A 24,460-nucleotide genomic window follows, 5' to 3' on the forward strand; every position below is an offset into this window, starting at 1 on the left:
GATTGGATAAAAAATAGTCTGCGTTCCACATCCAATTCACAGATTTTTTTTAAGAAAAGCTCGTCCTTTTCTTAATTTAGTGGACTTCTTGTTTAAAAAGGAAATTACAGCTGTGTATATTTACTCTACATTGTTTATTTATATGTATGGGAGGTAACATCAATCTTGACGTATGTTTATGTGCTAATTAAGGAAAAAAAGTCCACTGAAAGACATCTGTTTACTTGTTCATTATGTATTGCTATAACATCAACTTTATTGTCTTTTTTTAATTTTCTTATACTAACAGATAATCTCGGTTCTCATACACAATTTTTTTAAATTTGCAGAATTTGATGAGAGGAGGTAATTTTTTAGATTTTGCGATCCTGATTATGCTAAAAAAACAGATGAAAAAGTGAAAAAAACAAACCTTTTCCAACTTTTTACATAGTGTGCTGGTGTACCATGTAGAGTACTACTTCCTGTGTTTTTCTTTAACTGGCCAATCAGAAAAAGAAAGAATGTGAAAGTATTTCTGCTCCATCTATCATTTGCAAGCTGCCTCCAAGTATCAGATGAAGTTGGCATACTGTACGTAGGAGACCTAGATGCAATAACTATGTTTTCTGTTGATTGCAGATTGCCAGATTTATATTACATTGGTTTATTCAAAATGGAGGCAGTGTCAGTTTTGATCCCATAAGTTTTGACAGACTTATGGTTTTCCCAACTTCAGCTGAGTGTTTGTGCAAAATAATAATTTATATACAGATATATTCTAAAATGAATTTGATGCTTTATGAAAATAAAGACTCAAGAGGAGATACCAAAGTGAAAACAGAAGTCTCAAATTATTATTATTTTTTTTTTTTGATAATTTTGATTAGGTTTCATCTTTGCCCCTTTGAAACATTGTTCCATTTGGAATATTAGCCTGAGATATATATATATACATAAAATCATCAATGTTGTTAAAAGCAAATAAATTAACAAAAGTGCATTTTACAATTCAAAAGTGGTAAAAGTGACCAAGATGCATACACATTGTCCAGAATTGGTGAATGAACCAAAGTACATGCACATTCTCCAAATCTGGTAAACATAACCAGTGTGCATCTGCTCAGTTCAGAACTGGTAAAATAACCAAAATGTATCTATTCTTTCCAGAACTCATAAAATAACCAAAGTGCGTTTGGTGTGTTTTTCTTATTGCAAAGCCGCACCAGGCTATCTGCTCTGCCCATCAAGGGGAATGGAAGCTCTGATATTAGCATTGTGAGTCTGCAGAACTACTGCTGTGATAGAAGAAGTATACACTGTATATTACATTACAGTCAGAATAAAGTGTGTCACACTGCTGTGTTGAGAATAATTGTAACAACATTGGAGAGGCATAAGACATAACGCTTGTGTCAGAGTTATATAATTCTTTACACTTCTTTTTTTTTTTAAAGGAAAAATTCAGTTATTGCAATGCTTAAAACAAACATGTTATTTTGAAGGGAGATTTTGGTTGTTATGATGTCCAAAATAAACATGTTGCTCTCTTACAGGGAGTCCTTAGTTGTTGTAGGGCATTGTTCTATAAGGTGTTACAATCTTATGTGGAAGCTTATTGTGATGTCTACAACAAACAATTTGCTATTTTGTAGAGAGAATTTGGTAATTGTGATGTCATGCTATAACGTTGCGATTTTATAGAGAAACTTTTGTTATTGTGGTGTCCACTACCAGCATGCTGTCATCTTATGGGGAGACTATATATAGCAGTCATGTTGTTTTACTCCAAACAATTTATTTAATTTACATGTTTCTAATTTACTTCAAGATGATCTCTAAAATGAGACAACTTGTAGTTTTTTTATTTTTGTGATGGAAAAATATTAATACTTTATAATTAGTATATTTCAAAGTAAGAACCCTTTTCCTGTTGTATTTAGTAATCCTAAATATAATATTCATTGCCACTATAGCTAATGGCTTCATATACAGAGAGTTTTATTCAGTAAAGACCATAAATACTAACTAATATTTCTCTTTGTTATAGTGCCAATCCAGACCAGCTCCATGAAGTCACCATGGACTCTGTTAACCAGCCTGAAGTCTTCTCACCTACAGGTGAGTTTTAACAGGTTTTACAAATAATATTTCTGTATCTTTACCCTAAACCAATAAGCTTAGGCATTAGTGGAAAAATTTCCACAGGCTAATTTTCACAAATCAGAAATTACTGGATTTATATTTGTAATTTTCAGGAAAATGGAGATCTTCATAGATCGCATGTTTTTATAATGGAGTAAAATTTGTTTGTGATTATTAGAATCTTCAGAAATACGAAAAGAGCATGTATGTATGTACACATATATTTCACAAATTAGTTACTGACGATATTCTTGTACTTTGAACAACATTCAGGCTAGATGATTATTTTTCAAAGTATAAAAGTTTCACTGGATCATGCTATTAACAATGAAATTCCATTTCGAAATAATTATCATAGAGGGGAAGTAATATGATGGTAAGTTTGCTGTTTACTGAACTAAATTATTAAAGTGATTAATATCATGTTGTTGTTTTTTAGCAAACCCCAGAGGTGCCATAATATCTCCAGTGCGTGCCAGAACTATTAAGGAATATGATCAGGTTGGTTGAATAATAAAGAGATTGACTGTCTTTTATTATCTTTAAATACTCGGCAGGATATCTAAGGCACCTTTTTGTAATGCTATAAGTAACATTTGTTTGAAAAGTGAAGACATCTGTTCGTAATGTTATAAGTAACATTTATTTGAAAAGTTAATGTTCATCAGAGTATTTTATACGGGTTTATTGTACCAATATTAGTCCCTATGGTAGTTAGATTCTATTTCACCTCAAACAAAGCCAGGAACTTCTTCTTTTGTATATATGTAATAATTTTACAAACTTACCAAAATAAATTCAGTTGCCTTGATTTGTAGTTTATTTTTCTTTTACTATTAACATGTAATTAAGTTAAGTGGTATTTAAAAAAATCAATTTTTTTTGTTAATAAAACTGGTGCTTATTTGAATCTTTTCCATCAGTGATTCTAGCTTTATTTTTTTATACCATACAGTATGCAGTGAAAAGATTTATATATCTGCACTTCCAAAAATATTGCTGTAGTAGTCTCCCCCCACTCCAAATTGACCCAAAGTGTATACTAACTGTGACTATATATATAACACATAACTAACAAATAATTTGACGTTGCAGATATAGAAAGTTTTCTAGTATGTCTCTCAAAAAGTTAATTACTCTTAAATATTTTCATAGTTTTGTAAGGTAATCTTCCTCCAACATTTGACATATAAAACTCTTATCTTTTGGAAACTTTGAAACCAATTTTAGGCTATACTAAAATAAAAATGACGTCTGAAAAGCATGCCTACATAAAACATTTTTTCAACACATCCTCGTGTATGTGTTGTAAATAGATGATTCAGTTGGTATAGAGTCAAGGCCATATACAATTTTTTATTTTTTAATTTATGAGTGATATTAAAATGTACATCATGTATGATCCCATTGCCACCATACAATCTATTTACTGTATTAGCTATGTTGGAAAGCCCCCAGAACATTGTGATTAAAAAAAAATTAAATAATAAAAGTTTTATTGAACTATTGCAAAACTGTTGAAGAAGACCACTTTTCTTTGGCCTTTTTGCTTCTCATGTTCTTGTAAATGTAATAATATTTCATCTTTCTGAATATAACTGGAAGAATTTTTTTATAGACTTGCTTAGTTTATATATAAACCTCATGACATATATAATTTATAAGATATGCTTAATCAATGAATTTTCATACAGTAATGTCAAAAGAGTCTCAATTCTTATATACATATCCCTATTGTGTAGTTGTTATTCTAATAAATTAAAAATTTACACAGCAAATAGCAGACCTCAGGAAAGAAAATTTCAATCTGAAATTGAAGCTTTATTTTTTAGAAGAAAAAATGGAAAAAAAATTTGATGGAGATTGTAAAGAACTCCACAGAATTGTAAGTATGTTCTCAGGTGGCTTTAGTGTCTTTTCCTCACTTACTGTATTTGGTATATAATAACTTACAATTCTAGAAAACCATCAAACCTTCCTGTCATTCAAACTCAAGCATACATTGAACTGTGTCATTATTGTCCTTAATTTTAAAGTGATGATAATGGAGAAACCTTTTTTTTATTTTCATTGTATATATTAAGCAATTAACTAAAAAAAATATTCTAGAATTACAAATTCTTCTTATTTCCTGTTACTGTTGTAAATAATAATTAATTAATAATAATAATTAATGATGAATATATCCAATAATCACATTACTGTGTTCTTTCTTTCAGCTCTACAGATGTTTCACTTGTTCATTTTCTCTAAAACTTGATTTGATAAGATCAAAAGTTTATGTGTTAAACCTTTGTATTTATTTTGTAAACAATAGTCAAGAAACTTAATTCTGAAAGGGTAAAAATAAAAAACAACAACTTCTTTCTAATACTTGTGGGTGAATTTCAGTTGGTTACCTGTGTTGGGAAATTTCTTTTATAGGCAGTTCTGAGTACTAGTACAAAATGTTTTGAAGCAAATTATAAATATGTAGTTGAAGAAATATACTTAAAACAATTACTATGGTTAACAGTAACTTTATGTCATAAAACTATTTAAAAAATCGTCGAAGAAGGAAGTGAAGAAACATTCTCTGCAAGTATGCATATAGAGTACTGGCAGAAAAATTACCAGGAATATATTCCTGCTGCTGTCCATAATGTAACTTATCTAAATTTAGAATGTGTTAGAATTAGTGTTTGTACAATGTTTGTAAAGTTTATGATTCATAAGGTTTACCAATAACAATATCTGCAGTACATATTGAGCTTAAATCTTGTAAGGTTTATTATTATTAATACCAGTTCTGAAAATATTTGTAGAATCCACAACTCACAAGGTTTATCAATATTAATATTAGCATAATTTGTAGAACTACCAGTTCTTAAAGTTCAGTAATTTGAGTATTCACAGTTATGGTTTATTTATCGTTATCTGTTCCACAATATTTTGGAAACTTCCACCTTGTAGGATTTAATATTATCTTATAGTCATGTTAAACTCAGACATTATAATATTTTTCAGAACATAAAGCTTCAAGTTGATGTAGAAACACTACATAAGGAACTCGAACAAAAACATAAGCTTTTACAGGATGCATTGTAAGTATTATTTTCTCAAGTACACACTGTATTGGGAGATATTTAACATCTTATTTGTTGTGTTTGATTCTTAAAAGTGTATGATAATGACTCTTTTAAAATTTATTTGAATGAACCAAGCAACTCTGATATCAACAGTAACTTTGTAATATTCATGGCTGGTTTATTAGTCATGAAATGTTTTTAATGGAAAAATTTAAGATTGTGAAATTGATACTTATATAAACAAGACTTGAGGTATGTATGATATCATTAATACAATCATATCATTTTGAAAAACAAACCTGTTGCTGATTTAAAATAAGGAATATATAATTAGAGTATATCTGATATCTCTAAATGAGTTCATACAGTTTATCTCTTTAAGTAACATTTTAACTTGAAATGTCCTTTATTTCAAATGAGAGAAAGAACTTTAATCTGTTACAGAATATTGTATGTTGCACTGTGTGTGCATTTGCATATATTATGGTATACCAGTATGTTGTACTTTGTGTAGTACATATGTTGTGGTATATTAATATATTCTACTGCATGTATATGTATATACACACACACATATATGCACATATCAGTATTGTGATACATCAATATGTTGTTCTATGTGTATTATGTACTGTTTTTATGTGCAGCATAAATACAAATTTCTGCAGTTTGTTCTATTTTGATCAGGGAAAATTATATCATTAGTGTTCTACGCTTTTCTGATTGAGGACATTCTTGGACAGCTGTTTCTTCATATTCAAGTAAAATACGTTAGATTTCGGACACGCTTTTAATTTTTTCAAATTATAGTGTTAATGTTACATCTTCATTTGTTGTCAGAGGAACTCTTGAGAAGCTAGAATACAATCACAGAAAGGAAATGGAAGAACTAAAGAGAAAGACCAATGATAAGAAAACCCAGCTTCAAGGACAAAAAACAGTGTATGAACAAGTAAGTTTATATTGTTCTCATTTCCAGTTAGTCCTCATTAGAATAACAGCCAGAAGCATCTCTTCCATGTTATAATTTGTGACAAATGTTTATCAAACAAGTACATAAATTCAAGATCATGTGTCAACACTCGACATTCTCTAAAGTGATTGATTGATTGATTGCATTATATAGTGTAGTATTTTATAATTTTGATGCAGTTATGATTCCTTTGTAAAATAATTCTGTTAATTATGTGTTATTATCTGATTGATCATATTTTTAAATGAAATTGTGTATGTTAATTATTTTTCTACCATTATTTTAATAATGTGGAAGTTTAGTCAGCATTTTTTGGGAAAAGTTTTCCATTTTAAACAATTTTGATTTTAAAAAATGATAATATTTATATATGACACATTTAGTAATGCAAAACTTGTAGCCATTTTTTAAATTGATAATTGCAGTTTAACAGCAAACCCAGGGAAAGAGAAAGTGACCTGGAAGATCACTGCAGTGAAGCCTACAAACAAGCTTTTGGCCTAGATTTAAATCAAGTGAGTTAACATAAGTCATAACAGGAAGAAGGTGTAAGCTTTTAAAATTATTCGATGTCACTTTGTCCATGATGTATGTGATATATGCTTTTGTTTCAGAATTAATTTTTATATCTTTTTTGTTGTTTTATAATTAATAAAACATTCCTAGAACTAGACTAATATAACCATTAATTGTGCAAAATGTCTTATGTTTTTTTGTGGTTGTTTTTCGCATAATTTGTGAGGATATGATTTGTAATGATAAATTTCGGTGAAAATGGAAAAAAAGAACATACTGATAATTTTAAGGTTGGTATTTTCTGTCCCCACTAGTCATGTCCTCTTACTAATGTACAAAATGATGGTAGTGATATGGAGAAATGTAGACTAAATCAGCTAGTGAAAGAATTGAAAGCTATCATATGTAAAAAAGATGAGGAAACAGAGGTAAGAAATTTATAATCCTAGATAGTAATGCTTAACTTCAGTTTTAAATGTTTATTGCTGGCAAGGAATATTTAATCTTAAACAAAGTTAACCTAACATAACATTTAACTCTAACCAGAAACTTGTAATCTTAGCAAGAAATGTTCAGTTGTAGTAAGAAATGTGTAATTCTGGCAAGAGATGCTTAATATTAGTGAGAAATATTTAATAGTAGGAAGCATTGAATCCTAGAAAGAAATTTCTAATACTAAGCAAGAGAGATATACCTTAACCTTACCACATGTATTTTGATATTGTAAAATGCTTATTAATATCTCACTTATTAGAGAAACCTTTTTGTTACCTTAGCAACTGAAAATGATGCTAAAAGGTATTATATTGACATTTTTAAATTTGTTGCATGAAAGAACTTAATCTTCTAAAGCAAAAGTTTTTGAACATTTTTTGTTTGTAGATTATCTGAATTTTTTTGAAGGGGGATTTCAGCAGACGATATATAACAGCATAATTGAACAAAATAAAATAAGCAAATAAAGTACACTCTAATATTGACTACAACCTAACTTGCCTATGTTTTAATGCAGTGGTTCTCAACTTTTTTTATGTCCCACACCCCTAAAAAATTTTAATATGTTCTCGCACCCCTCACAGTAATTATTTATTTAAGAATAAAGGTGAAGGTGTCCAAAACAAATTTTTATGATTAGTTTTTAATGATATATAAACAAACACGAAACATTTTGAAAAGAAAAATATTACAACAAACTAAAAGTTGCATAAACCCTACATGGCCTACAAAAAAATAAATGTTCATCCATGCATGAAATGAAATTTCATTGAATTTGAAATGTTCAAATGTTCATAAGCCAATTTAAATTTAATGACTTTTGTTCCTGTTTATTTCTTACGAGTTTTTCAAAGCGTGGCACAATTTTTGAATATATAGGACAATACCCTTAATATAAACAAAAGAAAAAACTGAAATGGTATCTCGCACCCCTGGTTGGGAATAACTGTTTTAATGAGATGCATATGCCTTGTTTTGTGAGCAAAGTTTTGAAATGTTAGGCATAATATTCTTCAACTTTAGTCTTAGGTCAGGTTCAGCATTTATCCTGCTTCAATATTTGGCCATTGCACCAAACATTCCCGCCCTTTCAGCCGTGGGGGCGTTATAAGTTACGGTCAATCCCACTATTCGTTGGTAAAAGAGTAGCCCAAGAGTTGGCCTTGGGTGGTGATGACTAGCTGCCTTTCCTCTAGTCTTACACTGCTAAATTAGGGACGGCTAGCACAGATAGCCCTCGAGTAGCATTGTGCGAAATTCAAAACCAACAAACAAACAAATCAATATTAAGCCTTCAGGGTCACGATTTGATGAAAATCACAGGTATATAGTGGCAAAAAGCATCAAAAATTGAACTGCTTTGTTTGTAGGTTTTGAATGTTCTCTGCTTCTCTGAATACAAAACTCTAATAGTGATTTTAATGTTTCACTGCAAGAAACTCCAATAAGTATTCTTCACCTTTCATAGAGACAGCAACAGACAAGTTATTATTTTGCCATATGTAAACACTTTCATCTCAAGAATACATTTCACACTTGAACTGAGATGCCTTACAGTGTTGAAATTTACTGAATTCATACACATCATTCCTGTTTATGTAGCTGAATTTTTAAACCATCAAGTATTGAGTTTGCTCTGGAATCTACCAACTCTTCATTTCCATAATTATGAAACTTTAAGTGGGCCACTTGAAAGGAGCTTAGTGTCAACTTAAGTGAGAGAAATTTCACAACAAAATAAAACTTTGAAATGATGCATTTTGTTTGTTTTTTATAACACACAAAAACTACACAATGGCACATATCTATGCTCTGCTTACTGCGGGTTTCAAAACTTGATTTTTAGTAATATAAACTGAGACTTATTGTTTAGTCAGGGAGGGGGAACTTGGATGATTGCATGTCATCTGCTTGGTTATGCACACACTTTGAGATATGAGTAAGTTACAGTGTTGTTAGCTTCTGTGTTTAAACTGTAACTACTTATACTAGCTGAATAATCACTATTTATTTTTTATGTCCTTACTAGTTCATGAAGTAGAATAAAGCATATCTGTCCATCCGTGTTTCATCCATACATTCCAGTCTTGTATACATAATATCTAATGATTGAACAGATGAAGTTTGACAAAAGTTGTAGACTTTGCATTTAAAATTAAGAATCAGAAGAAGGTTATTAGTGAAACATACACAAAGAAAACACAAGTCCAAACAAACATAAAACTAAGTCAACACAGATATATGAAATATACACCACAGTAAACTTAAAGATATTGAGAATAGCAACAACAAACTAAACAAGACTGAAACTTCTTGCTGGCTTTTGAGCTTCTTTCAGAAAAAAAAAATAAAATTTAATTTTTTTCTAACTTCTTATCATTATGCATTTTATGTTGTTTTAGTTTAGTGTTTTATGTTTTAGTTTAGTGTTTTATATTGTTTTAGATTAGTGTTTTAGGTTTTAGTTTAGTGTTTCATGGATAAGCATTTTCAATGTTATATCTTTAATCTTCATGTAACTTGAATAATTTGTTATTATGTAATTACAAAATTTAAATGTCAGCATTCTCTTGTTGTGAATCTGGTGGATGATATAATAATTCTCATTTCACATTTTTTAAAACCTGGTTTCAACTGTGAGAAGATATAGGATAAAGAATCACAGGATTCTGTGATTTGTATTTTCTGTTTACATTGTATTTTAGAACTCATAAAAATGCACCACCTTTTGACTTGAATCATAAGTTCTTCATTTTTGCCATTCCCTGCACTTGCTATTTAAAATATGGTTAATTCTAACTGCAACTAAATAAACTAATGAGAAAAGAGATATTAAACATTCATTTGTTGGATTCCTTGCATATTTACATCTGGTTTACTATGATGCATTAAGATAGAGTGTGGTAGTAAGAATCTCTGTTAAACATACTGTTAATCTGTGTTATATAGAGTTTAAATTAACAGGTTGTAATTTCATTTCATTGTGTTTAGATGTCAAAGCAGAAACTCTCCAAAGATGAAGAGAAAATAAAATTCTTAGAAATAAAAGTCCAGAAGAGAGATAACACAGTTCAAGATTTGACCCAATCCATTAGAAAAAAGGATAAAGAGATACAGCAACTGAATAAGATTTTAGAGGACAGACACGGAGCTGTAGAATCTATTGATGGAGCTTTCACCACAGCCCTTTACAAGGCCACAGTGGCGGTGTCAAATGGCAACAAAATTGGTATTGTAGAAGCAAGGGAAGAACTCAAAGCAGCTTTGAAAAGAGTTAGTTTGGATTGTATATGTGTATAAAGATAGGTGTATGTACGTGTGTTATATGTGTTAAATAATACACATTCTTTGTGCAAGGTAAAATAGAATTCTTATAAATTTGTTTCTAATGTAATAATACATCATTGCTTGGGTTATTAACCTGTTCATTTCCGTAGATGAGATAACTCGTCCAAGCCGATCAGTAACACAGTGCCACGGACGAGCTAACTTGTTCTCAATAATACTTAACTTTAACGCTAGATGTCAACACCATAAATGCATTTGACCTACTTACAAATTGTTTCACTTTCAATCCAAAAAGGGGTCACGGAAAAGGTTATGAAATGAAGAAGCATTAGAGTTGTATTTTGAACTTCGTTCGAAGTTGCTATAGCAGCTGAAATACTTGGCAGTCAACAGGTTAAAGGGATTAACCTTATGATGATATATTTGTGAATATAATTCAACTTCTTCAGTACCATGTTATGCTACAATCTATTTTTCAGTAGTATATTTGAGAACTTTCTTAATCACTATTTTGATAGCTATTTATTTGTATGATTTGTTTATAATATTTTTGAGTCTTATTTTTATTATTTGTAAGGTTGTACTTACTCTGTTAATGTTACTTAGAACCTTTTTTTTGATTGTTAATCTTATAATTTTCATAAATAATTTTAATACCATAACTTTTTATTAAAAAGTAAATATTTTGTTGTTGCATAAATACCAAGAGAAATGATTCATCATGTAAGAAATGGACCCTAATTGAAAAGAAGAACATCGTGACTCAGTATAAAAATGTATTTAATCTCTAGACTGTGTTTCAGCATTTACAAAATGAACCATAAGCATCATCAGTAATCTCTGTAGGTGTTTCAAAATGAACACTAAACTGTAATTAAAAACCTTTAATTATTTTCATTTTACCTCATTTGAAATTGGGAACTGTAAAAATTCTGTATTTGTCATCTTTCTAAATTTTAGCACATCCAAGTCCTCAAATATAAATAATATAGATTCAATTACTTCTTCAGTTTACATTAACCCATATACGAGGGCTGTTCAAAAAATACGCGGACTGATGTCATAAAACAAAATGTACTTCATTTAGAAGTTACAGGTCTGGGACCCCTTCAAAGTACTCTCCTCCCCAACGCACACATTTATCCCAACGGTGTTTCCACTTGTTGAAATAGTCCTGGTACGCTTCTTTTGTAATGTCCTCCAGCTCCTTCGTCGCATTTGCCTTAATCTCGGGAATCGTCTCAAATCTTCTTCCTTTCAAGGGTCTTTTGAGTTTGGGGAACAAGAAAAATTGCAAGGAGCAAGGTCAGGTGAGTAGGGGGGGTGGGGAAGAACAGTGATTGAGTGTTTGGCCAAAAACTCACGAGTTCTGAGGCACAAATTTCGCAGAAATGCGGTGCATCTTCAATTTTTCGGTCAAAATCTCGTAACAAGATCCAACTGATATCCCACACTCTTCAGCAAGCTCCCTGACAGTCAGACGTCAATTTGCTCGCACCAGGGTGTTGATTTTGTAGACGTGTGGGTCGTCAGTTGATGTGGAAGGACGTCCAGGATGCTCATCATCTTCAATGGACTTTCGACCATCCTTAAAACGTTCATGCCACTTGAAACATGCCGTACGCTTTATAGCAACATCACCGTAAGCCGTGTTAAGCATAGCAAAAGTTTCAGTCGCAGATTTTCCAAGTTTAACACAAAATTTCACAGCAAGTCGTTGCACCTTCAGGTCATTCATTCAGAAATCCGCCAAACGAAAAAATCGCGTAGCTAATACACAAATGAGGATATCTGCAATCGGGAAATGGCGTCGTAATAAGCTGATCTCTGCGAACCTAGCGACACCAAGCGGATTCCACTGGAACCAACTGGAGCCGCGCAATTCAAACAGTCCGCGTATTTTGTGAACAGACCTCGTATTGCTTGTATGTTTCATTAAATACATCATAATATTGAAAAGTGTTCAAAGATTAAATATATTTTTTGATTTGTCGTTCTTATTTTAAATGACTGGTGAATTTCAAACCACAGTTATTTTTTTAATTATAGCAACATATTTTGTGTAGTGTGTTTCATTTCCTAAAGATATATTTTAGTGGTTATAATTTTAGACCTGTTTGGTGGCATAATTTACAAAAGTACGTGAAACCTATAGAAATATTTAGATATTAGATTAAAAAAAACGTGTCATGCATACAGTTACAATGAATTAATATTTGTGATGCAAAATTCTGTACTAGGATAAGTAAAAGAGTAAGTCAGCATATGTTAAGTCCTGCTTGTTCTTATAAAGAAAGCAACTTAGCAGTTTGTATTTGAACACTCAACTAGGTGCTTTTTAGCAGTTCTGAGGAAGCAACAGATACTTTGAGAGGCAGATCCAGTCTTTCTAAGGAAGATTTGCTAGACGAAATACAGAGACTAAGAAACGAGCTTCAATCAAAAGAAAACAACATTCAAGTACGTAGAAATAAAAAAATTCACAGATATTTTAGTAATTCAGCAAATTAATTACTTTAAAGCCTTTAAAACAAGAATTTCTACTTCCTAGTATTAACAGTATTTTTTTATAAATTTAATTTGAAAATATATTAACAAAACCAATCAGGGAGATTGCATACTTTTGCTCCACTACTACTATTTTGAGATTGCATGTGTTTATATTGGTTAGCATAAAATATCACCTTGAAAACTCAGAGAATCCTTTTTAGATCCAGAATGATCAGTGAGCTGGATCGTATTTTGTGATGAGGAGTCTCAACCTTAATGCTTCTGTGAAAGTTGGTACAAATCCTAACATATTGAGTTATTAACCCAAACTGCAAAAATGCCCTATCTGGGCCAAATTTAGTGAGGACTTTCCCATTTTGACTTCAAAGCTTGTTTAAAATTGTTGCTTGCAATGGTCTTTTGGTTTTTGAGAAGCTCTTGTGGGAACACGAGCAGACAAACAAAGACCTGATTATAATAAATATCCTTGTTCCCTTTTGGGTTGTAATTAAAATGGAATCTTTTACAAGCTTTTAGTTACAGTATGGCTAACCATAAATAAAATGGTTACTACAGGATTCATGAAATATGTAATACACTATTATTTTGTTTTTAGATTTCACAGTTTCAGAGTTACACTGAAAATTAAAAATCTGTGATATTCTAAGGATTCACATCTTTTAAAGGTAGAGTTTAATACAAAATACATAATTTGAAATGAATTATGAACAAACTAAGTGGATTCATGGTAACAATATGGTTTATGCATAAAAAAAACAACTCATTAACATTTTGTATATAAAAATAAATTACAATGATAAAAAAATTAAATTGTCGTTACAGCTTTATAAATAAAATTAACAACAGTTACTTGCAGAACTATAAGATGTAAATATTATAAATCTTGAGTTTCAATCTGTTTGACATTTTTTGAATCTTTGCCCAGATTCTTGAGCAGCAGTCAGCAGAACGATTGCAACAAGTCCAAAACTTACAGCATAGTTTGAATTCCCTGCAAGAAGAGATATCTAAATCTGCTAAGCTACATGTGGAAAGAAATATCAAGGTATCTCAACTTCAATGTCCCATTCAGGCTAGTTGTGGGGGAAATGAGGTCTGTCTGTCTGTCTTTTACCTTAATAATCTTAATTTTTCCAATTCTTTAATGGTTTTTAACTTTTTTTTCAAAGTTATTAGCATATCTGTAATGTACAATAAATAAGTACAAGTATTTAGAAGTATAATTTGAAAGTAAGACACATTTTTTTAGATGTAAATGTTTAATTAAATTTGTAGAAATGGACTGGAAACTTTGCAAATGATGAGCCATACAATAGTGTAAATCTACTTAGTATGTAGATGTAAGGATTGACTTTTAGGATTATGATTGAAATATTTTGAATAATATTTCTATATGTTTTAATTGAAATTATTTTGGTTGAAAATGGAATCAGAAAGCAATGTTTTTGTCAAAATCACGACTCAAAACTACCTAATTTATTGTGTAGTGCTGCAGATGTTTTTGCTACTTATTTTACTTCTGTGTTTTAAAATTTTGTATTTCAGAATGGCTGGTATGGGTAGTAACATTTTTATTGATAAGGAGAGCAAATATCATTTCTTAACCTCAAAATCACTAGAACTGATACACAATTTACAACAGAAATCCACAAAAAAATCACCCATACTGTATTATACATACCCTGGGACTCAGCTCATGAAACAAAACAAAAACTCAACATATCAAACCAAATAAACACAGCCCCAAAACTATGTTCACCTGGTAAAATTAACGATGAAGCCAACAAAATAAAACAACACTTCATCAACATCAACAAATTTACTCCAAAACTGTGGATAAAATTATATGCACACATCTGGACCAACAACAAACAAACAACAATAAATACCAAGATACAACAAACTACAAAACCTTATACTGCTGCATACCATATGTTCCTGATATCAGCGAAAAAATAACAGACACTTGGTAAAACTTATAACAAAACACAACAATCCAGTAAACACCAAATTTATCCATAAGCCAGGTACAAAACTAAAGTCCATACTATGTAAAAAACTACACTGACAAACACAACAACAACATAATTTATAAAATACAATGCAACAACTGCCACGACTTCTATATTGGAGAAACAAGCAGAAAAATGGAAACTATATTCAAAGAACACAAAAAACACCTTCACACATTTTCGAACACTGCGAAGCAAATAAACACAACATAACCATAGAAAATACCCAGATACTAAGTAGGGAAACAAATATAAACAAACACAAAATCAAAAAGCCCTAGTTATACAGCAACAAAAACCAAAATTAAACCAATATAAAGGAAAACCTTTATACCTATACTAATTAATAACTTAATATCCACCTGCAACGGCCCTTGCAATCCCGTATTCGTTTATACTCTTGTCCTTAAGATGTTTCCGTCGAAGGTCACATTCAAACTCTCTCTTTTGTAACCTGAAGATGACCTAGGAAGGTCGAAACGCTGTTCTCTCCTTATCAATAAAAGTGTTAATACCTATACCCGCTGTTCTGAGATACAAGGTAGATATTTAACCCTTCAACTGCAGTTAAGTACTTATGGTGGAAGTACTTTTTAGCTAACATTTTTAATGGCCCAGCATAAAGTTTAAAAATGTGAAGTGGTTTAAAAACTTGTTGTTTTATTTAGGATATAATTTGTTTTTTAGTAATCTGTTACAGCTGAATATATTTTTGTATGAGAATAAATATATTTGATAGAATATTAGGCACTGCAAGGGTTTAAATTGGTAACTTTGTATCTTAGCCTAAACTTTTATTTCATTTGACCTGAATAAAAATGTATATGATGTAAGAGGTAGCAAAGGTCAAAGGTAGATTTGACTTATAGGTAATGATGTTTTTATGAATAATAGAATATTTAGAAAATGTAAAACAAATTAATGCCTTTTAAGTACTTCACCGAAAAGAAGGAACGCATTTTATTCAGTTATACTGTATAGTGTTATTCATGTTTCCATATTTGCAGGATCTTGAAAGTGAAAGAGACGATATCTCAAAAGAAATGGAAAAGACACTTAAAAGTATTATTAATAACTTGTATTTGAAAGATTCTACAATAAAGGAACTAGAACAAAGATTAGAAAATGCTTTTGAACACAAAAATGAAGAAATTCAAAGATTAAAAAGGGAACTAATGTCTTCGAATGATGCAATAAAACATCATAAAGAAGAAAATGATGCTTTGAACCTCAAATATTTCAACTTAAAGAAGAAAGAAATCACTTTGAAATGGATCTGAAGTTTAAGAATGAACAGTTTATTGAGTTAACAACAAAGATTGAGGGCCTAGCTGAGCAGCTGAGAGTTTCTGAACACAAAAAGTCTGAAATTGATCAGTTCTTAAAAGAAAAAGAAGAATGTTTCCAAGAAACTATCAGTAGTTTAAGTGAAACTCATAAAGAATTAAATAATAATAAGATGATGTTGGAGCAACTTCAAGGAAAATTTAAATCTACATCAAACGAGATGGAATTGTATAAAAATCAAGTAAACGTACTTCAAGATTCACTTTCAAAAGCAGAGCACAATCTGCACCTCAGAAATGAAGAACTGGCTTTGGCTTTAGAGATGATAGAGGTGCTTAAAGCACAAAAAAATACACATTTTATCAGTGAAGTTGGTTGTTTAACAGAACCGTTAGGACACGTAGAGGAGTGTGAAATGAAAGCGTGTGAAAAACAAGATGATGAAGAGATTACTGATCTTGAAAATACTAAGAACGAGCTTATTGAGAAAAATGTTGTACCAACTGTTCAGGAACTTAATAGTAAGCCTACTAAATTAAGTGCTTTAACAAATTATCATTCTTATTTACAAGATTGCTTTGAGGATGCAAAACAAAGTCTTGCAGAAAAAACTGATTTGATTGAAATAGTAAAGAGAAAGATTGAAGAATTTAATAGAGAGGTTGAACATATCAGTGCGAAACTAAAGAAAGAGAGTGATAAAAAAAGGCACGTAATAACAGTTGATAATTCTATGATACATTATCCTTTCCAGTCAAGAGAAAAGATGATTTCAACAAGCAATGTGTCATCTCAGGTCCTTAGCGGCCATGGAACATCCTGCCAGCAAGTAGAAGATAATAACAAAGAGGTTAATCTAATAGAGAGGGCAATACTGGATAAAAACAGCTGTATTTGCAAGCTGTACAGTGCTTTAAATGCTAAAAAGGAAGAACTTGTTTTTGCCAATAAACAAATTGAATCTTTAAGTAAGCATTTGAATTGTGTAAAGGCAGAATTAGTTAAACGAAATAAAGAGCTGGACAAAATATTTAGTGACCTTTCAGAACAAAAGAAAGGAAAAGATAAAATGAACATGAATGACAGTCTGGTGAAAGAAGAAAAACAAAGAAGCGTCAGTGAGAAAAAAACAGTTGGCTTTTCCAACACAATGACGTTAGATTTTCCACACCTGACCAATGGAAACCATGTGTTACAGGACAAGCTTAAAGAGTCCACACAACAACAAACAATTCTGGATGAGCAAATCACCAAATGGAGAGATGAATTATTGTGGTTAAAATCTGCGAATTCTCAAAATGGAGCAAGAAGTGATCTTGTAGAAGTAAGTTTGAAGTGTTTTCTCTTATTTCTGTTTGACAGTAATGATATATATATATTTATATATTTTTTGAAATAATTATTCTTTAGTAAAGGAATTGAAATTTAAAAGATACATGTATTTTGAGTTTACACAATTAGTGGAGGAACAATTTCAATGACAGCTATGTTTCTAGGACGTACAAGAAAGATTATTAATATCTTGACTTAGAAGTAGTATAGTTACTGGGTATGGCAATACTCAATAGTAGGTTTACAGGTGCACAAGCATATATAAAAAATCAACTATAAGTTATCTTATATTCAGATTGCACAAAACCTGCATATAAACCTAGGCTATTGTGGGTGTTTAGTTCACTGGTAGTATCACCTTTCCCTTGCAACTTAAGCATAATTGTTTAACGAGACTGCATTAAAAAATTATGCTCGGTCATTTATAGTGACCTATGAACATCATATGATCTTAAGCATTATATATTTTGTGTTTGTGCAGATTTTTTTTATCTCTCTCGACTGTTTCTTTGTCTGTGTAATCTTCTGTCGATGGAAACTATGATGAGAAAATCTAATACATAAAAGGAAAATATATCTCATCACGAACTGTTTTAGAGCATTTCTCATGGCGTTTATATTGAATTTTTAAATTTCTTCTAAGTGACCAATGTGGTATGAGAGTTGCATGAAACAAGATCCGATTTGGGGCTAATTCCTGAGTAGCGAGAGAAATATTTGATTCAGTTTTGGAAGATATTTGAGAAAGATTTAGTAATGCACTGTAGATACTCTAAAGTTTAACTTTTGGATCTTTTACATGCATAAAATAATGTTAATACCTGTTGCTTTGCCACAGCCTAACTGAGGAAAGCTTTATTCCATTATATCTTACAAAACAATATTGAATAACTTTATTTTTGGAGAGAGATAAATTAATAAATCTTGAAAAAAAGTCCTTCTTAAAAACAGTATCTAGTCAGGAAAGAAAATCTTCATATTATAGAAGTGAGGAATTGAAAAAAAATGCCAGTAAAAATATAGAACATTTATTATAAATGAACATCATTGAACTGGATTATTTGTAAAAATTACACATAAAATAATTCAGTTATGATCAGATGTTTTATTAAAAGGAAAAATGTGATGAGATGAATAATTTATATGTTAAAGTTTTTTTTTAAATAAACTAAGCAATAATTTATGTCTTTGAATAACTATTCAGTGCCTGTCCTATGAAAGTGGGTTTTCCTGGGGATCTCCTGTTTCCCCCCATATCAAATTTCCTGGCACGTTTGGATCTTCTGATACCTGCCATGGCATTGGATTTATAGGTCCCAGCCACTAGGTGACCCTATTAAAAGGGTGTCCAGTGTGACCTACTTTGTTCAAGCACTGTCGACTTCAGCGTCACAACATCAAAGTTGACCTACCACCAAAGCCACTTGTCTTGGTCTTCTCTCCACCTCTGCATCCACCAGACGTTTTTCAAGTTTCTTTGTTAACAAATACCAACAATCATTAAAATTATAATTATTAGCCCCCCCCAATCATTTTAAAAACTATGCATGTGGGGTGAAGGGGGATAATATTATCCCTGAAAACCCCAGTTTAGGAAAGTGTAAAATCTTTCTTTGAAAAACTAAATTTGTACCATAATATTTTGTATGCCTTTGAAGAACTTATTTCTGTCAAGTCAAGCTGATAATTTGAAAAGCAGTAGTTTGTGTTGTTACTTACTTCAGTACATATAAATAATTTGTTTTCTATGAAACAGAAAATTTTATTACAAGCACCAAGTGAACCTCCATATAAAAATGAAAGTCTGACTGAAGACAAATGGTTGAGGAATGGAACACCTCCTTTCATCCATATTCAGGAACACAAAGAGCATGAAACACTGTCCAGTGACCTCTGTTTGGAGTCCTTACAAAATTTGTTGTCCCAAGTGCATTTGCAGGTAAGACCAGATATATCAATATTTATCAGTCATAGTTCAAGTAGTAGTTAATTGAATGTTTTCTTAAAATTCAAACTTGTTCATGAATTTGTTTGCAATTAATTGAATGATGAGAAACTTTTAAACCCTAGGATTGGCTAACAATTCTTTGTTGTCCTAAGTGCATGAGCCCGCAAGACTAGTTATCTCAAGATTTATCAGTCATAGATTAACTAGTAGTTAAATGAGTATTCTCTTAAAATTCAAACTTGTTCATGAATTTGTTTGCAATTAATTGAATGATGAGAAACTTTTAAACCCTAGGATTGGCTAACAATATATTTAGATTTATGGCTTTGTTGTCCTAAGTGCATTAGCAGGCAAGACTAGTTATCTCAAGATTTATCAGTCATAGATTAACTAGTAGTTGAATGAGTATTCTCTTAAAATTCAAACTTGTTTATGAATTTGTTTGCAAGTAATTGAATGATGAGATACTTTTGAGTCATAGGATTGGCTAACAATATGTTTAAGGTTTATGACATCATTGTATTACAACCAATATGTTTTATGTTTTTGTAATTTGCATGACTTGATTTTTAAAATTTTAAATATTTCTTATATAATAAAAGTATTGAACATTGTCCATAAATGCAGAAGTAGTTAATAGGTCCAATACTTTAAAGGTGTGACATGTTTATAAGATACTGTTTTGTGTATTATATTCTTATCTTAACATTTAAGATTTAAAACTATTTAACATGAATGACAGTGTTTGAAATGAAATGAAATTAACACTTCCTGAAAATATGAAAATTAAAAAAATACAGAAGTTTGGAATTTTTATTGACAGATCCAGAGCCTTTACGTTCAATTGGAAAACAGTAAGAGAAAACAACATTCTCTTGCCTTGTACTATGAAGCTGAACTGAGAAGAGCAGTATGTCCTGAGATCTTATCTGTAAGCAGGAGTGAAAATGATATAACAAAGATAAGAGATAATGAAGACTTTTTTGGAATAGTTCTCTCACCAGAGACAAACGAAGTGTTCTTGAGTCGCTCTGTTTCTCAACCAAACGTTAATCTAGCCATTCAGCTGAATTCAAAAAAGAATAGAAGGAGAAAGAATTTGATCTCAACAAGCTGGAAACTGTCTAATAACGATGTGAGTGAAAGTTATCATTTGTGGAGGCAACTTCGGTCACACAGTCTTTCCAGATTTGGTCATTCAAATAATGTGAACAACTTAAAGAAGGAAGTCTTTGTGTTGATGTTAAGAGTAGAACAACTGGAGAAACAGGCTTACAAGAAACTGGAATGTTTCACTAATACAGTAAGTTCTTTGATGTTGCTGTAATCATGCTGTGGATAATAAAGTAAAAAAAAAACAACTTTTGCACATGGCATTATATATACTGTGTCTCATTCCATATATGCCGAAATTTATTTATATAAGTTTAACAGAATCACATACATTTCAGGTGAAATATTTATCAGTGATTTGACTGGTAACCTAAAAACAAATATCAAGTATAAGAGATGTACATTTAAGATTTAAGTGGGTGAACTTATCTTACAATTTTACAAACATTTGCTCAGTCTTTACAAGATGAAGAGGTGGACAAACAACAGGATCAAGTGTGCTATTCTCAGAGGGTGTGTGAATTACTACAGTTCCAGCTGGAAGAGCTTTCTACTTTTCTGGAAAGAGTTCTGTCATATGATGCTAATGGCCAGCCGAGCCCCAGATTGTGCACACCAGAGTGGATATTTCATGCCAGGCACTTTCTTTTGGAAAGTAGGAAGTTATCCAAGTTCTTGTCACACAGCTTGCTCAGTAAGTTAATAGCTGTTCAGTTTTAATTTATGGGTCATAATTGTGGGAAAACACCTTTAAATTATTATTATTTAATGTCAGCTAGTAATATTATGAGTGAAAAAGGTAAAAATGTATGTAAAGACAACATTCTTAATGTGTAGTTTGTGTGCAGCACATAATTACACAATTTTTATTTTTCATTCAATGCCAGAACTCATCAATTGATACAGAAGCTTTTGATTTTTTTAAATACTAAATCTGACATGAATCATTTTAGAGAACTGTTATGAACCACTCCAGCTTGGGAATTTATCACAACAAATATATTGATATTTCACAACTAAAATCTCAATATGTTTCACAGTTAAAATATTTGATGATATTAAAGAAAGTATACACTTATATATTTACATTTTATAACTGTAAATACACTTATTTTTAAAGTGGAAATAATATTTTCACTTTATATGCAGATCACCATTCGTGTTAATTTTATTCTGAAAGGCTGGTCAGGTGAAATCATGTTAGTATTATTCCAAAAGCAAAGGGTGACCAGACAAAATCATGTTAATATTATTTTAAAAGTAAAAAGGGTTCAGACAAAATGATATTAATATTACTCTAAAAGTGAAGGGCATTCAAACAAAATCATGTTACATTATTTAAAAGCGAAGGGGGTCAGACGAAGTCATGAATTAAAAGTGGGCAATTGATTTCGTGGTAACCCAGGTTTTAAATTAAAACAACAGCTGCACTTCTTCATGTGATTTATAGTTTTATAACAACATGAAGTATAATTTATAGGAAATGAACTGAAGCAAATCTTAACCATATTTATCATAATTTTAGTTTAAAAACCTCAGCGCTTTATTTTAATGCAAAGTATCATGGAATTTTGTAAATCTGGTAAGCTCTCTTCCACGTTGAAAAGATAATTATCTACTAATTAAATGCATAGGCCAGCTTTCCTTATTAGTATTTTCTGCTTAATTATGATACTGTTTTATACTTTCTTCATTTTAGTGATACTAGCTTAATACTGACTTAATAAATTTATTATTTTTTTCCAGTTGCTAGAAATTCTTGTACGTGTGAGGAAAATGGCATCATCCATTCTAGGATTCAACATTGTGCTTTGGAAATACAACCACACTTAACCACGTTTTGCAATTTGGAATTCAATACCAAGTGAGTTTTCAATTTCATCTTTAATGTTAAAATAATAACAACAATCCAAAGACATTTTTTTTGTGTGTATAGTGTTTTTGATTTTGTTTATTCACTAAAGCAGTTTATTTGTTTATGAAACACTTGATATTGGAGGTAATGAAAAAATTATGAAATCAATTTTTCTTTCAAGTTGTTATTTTTAACATGAATTTCACTCACTTTTAAACTATCAAAATTTAGAAATATTGAAATTAGAAACTTGATTTCTACTTTGGATGATCCACAATCAGAAGAAACGTGTATGACAGACTTTTAGTTAGTTGTAAAGAATAGATAGGTAATTGATAAACATTAACATAAACACTTTATATGAAACCATATAAAATGTAATGTTATCACAAGTTTGTCGTTTTTTGTAAATATAATCTCATACTCAGTTCTTGACATTAACAATGGTAAATTGTATATAATCTCATACTCAGTTCTTGACATTAACGATGGTAAATTGTATATAATCTCATACTCAGTTCTTGACATTAACAATGGTAAATTGTATATAATCTCATACTCAGTTCTTGACATTAACAATGGTAAATTGTATATAATCTCATACTCAGTTCTTGACATTAACGATGGTAAATTGTATATAATCTCATACTCAGTTCTTGACATTAACAATGGTAAATTGTATGTAATCTCATACTCAGTTCTTGACATTAACAATGGTAAATTGTATATAATCTCATACTCAGTTCTTGACATTAACAATGGTAAATTGTATATAATCTCATACTCAGTTCTTGACATTAACAATGGTAAATTGTATATAATCTCATACTCAGTTCTTGACATTAACAATGGTAAATTGTATATAATCTCATACTCAGTTCTTGACATTAACAATGGTAAATTGTATATAATCTCATACTCAGTTCTTGACATTAACAATGGTAAATTGTATATAATCTCATACTCAGTTCTTGACATTAACAATGGTAAATTGTATATAATCTCATACTCAGTTCTTGACATTAACAATGGTAAATTGTATATAATCTCATACTCAGTTCTTGACATTAACAATGGTAAATTGTATATAATCTCATACTCAGTTCTTGACATTAACAATGGTAAATTGTATATAATCTCATACTCAGTTCTTGACATTAACAATGGTAAATTGTATATAATCTCATACTCAGTTCTTGACATTAACGATGGTAAATTGTATATAATCTCATACTCAGTTCTTGACATTAACGATGGTAAATTGTATATAATCTCATACTCAGTTCTTGACATTAACGATGGTAAATTGTATATAATCTCATACTCAGTTCTTGACATTAACAATGGTAAATTGTATATAATCTCATACTCAGTTCTTGACATTAACGATGGTAAATTGTATATAATCTCATACTCAGTTCTTGACATTAACGATGGTAAATTGTATATAATCTCATACTCAGTTCTTGACATTAACGATGGTAAATTGTATATAATCTCATACTCAGTTCTTGACATTAACAATGGTAAATTGTATATAATCTCATACTCAGTTCTTGACATTAACGATGGTAAATTGTATTTGAATTTGGAGTCAGTGCCCATCATCGTTGTGCTCTTGAATTTTGTTTAAATGAAAAATTTGTTTACCATAAAGTAGTATTGAATGAATGATATCTGGGAATTAGGATGATTCGGATATGTGGTTAGAACCTGTGTATAATATCTATCTCCAAACAGTGAGAGTAGGTCAAGATGTTAAAAGTTATTATTGTAGGTTAGTGGTATTTCAGACCATCAATTCATTTAGTCACTTCACAATTTCCTTGAATAGGTTTTGCTCCCTTGATTTAGCAGTTGATACTGTAAAGAACTGTATATGTAGTGAGAAACGTTTGAATAAGATATTTCTCTCTCGTTCACTTCCAGTTAATATCA

General features: G+C 30.6%; 1 protein-coding gene across 10 annotated transcripts in view; it reads left to right on the plus strand.

The window, feature by feature from the left end:
- The window catches only part of LOC143228842 (uncharacterized), a 53,300-nt gene that overhangs the window by 25,443 nt on the left and 3,397 nt on the right, over positions 1-24,460 (plus strand). For 6 of the 10 annotated variants that reach the window (XR_013015476.1, XR_013015472.1, XR_013015478.1 and 3 more), the window contains 13 exons: positions 2,030-2,100; positions 2,564-2,625; positions 3,899-4,009; positions 5,131-5,207; positions 6,033-6,144; positions 6,591-6,680; positions 6,996-7,109; positions 10,168-10,449; positions 12,796-12,924; positions 13,901-14,068; positions 15,995-17,598; positions 19,363-19,545; positions 20,378-20,927. Coding sequence is in view for 1 of the 10 variants with exons in the window: in XM_076460232.1 (XP_076316347.1) it covers positions 2,030-2,100; positions 2,564-2,625; positions 3,899-4,009; positions 5,131-5,207; positions 6,033-6,144; positions 6,591-6,680; positions 6,996-7,109; positions 10,168-10,449; positions 12,796-12,924; positions 13,901-14,068; positions 15,995-16,267 (1,489 nt within the window). In the remaining 9 variants the exon portion in view is untranslated. Of the gene's footprint in view, positions 1-2,029; positions 2,101-2,563; positions 2,626-3,898; positions 4,010-5,130; positions 5,208-6,032; positions 6,145-6,590; positions 6,681-6,995; positions 7,110-10,167; positions 10,450-12,795; positions 12,925-13,900; positions 14,069-15,994; positions 17,599-19,362; positions 19,546-20,377; positions 20,928-21,123; positions 21,362-22,413; positions 22,532-24,460 lie in introns of those variants that run through there. The other 4 variants (XR_013015473.1, XR_013015470.1, XM_076460232.1 and 1 more) reach the window with 4 other exon arrangements.

Source organism: Tachypleus tridentatus, chromosome 10, assembly GCF_004210375.1.
Source record: "Tachypleus tridentatus isolate NWPU-2018 chromosome 10, ASM421037v1, whole genome shotgun sequence".
Classification (NCBI taxonomy): Eukaryota; Metazoa; Arthropoda; class Merostomata; order Xiphosura; family Limulidae; genus Tachypleus; species Tachypleus tridentatus.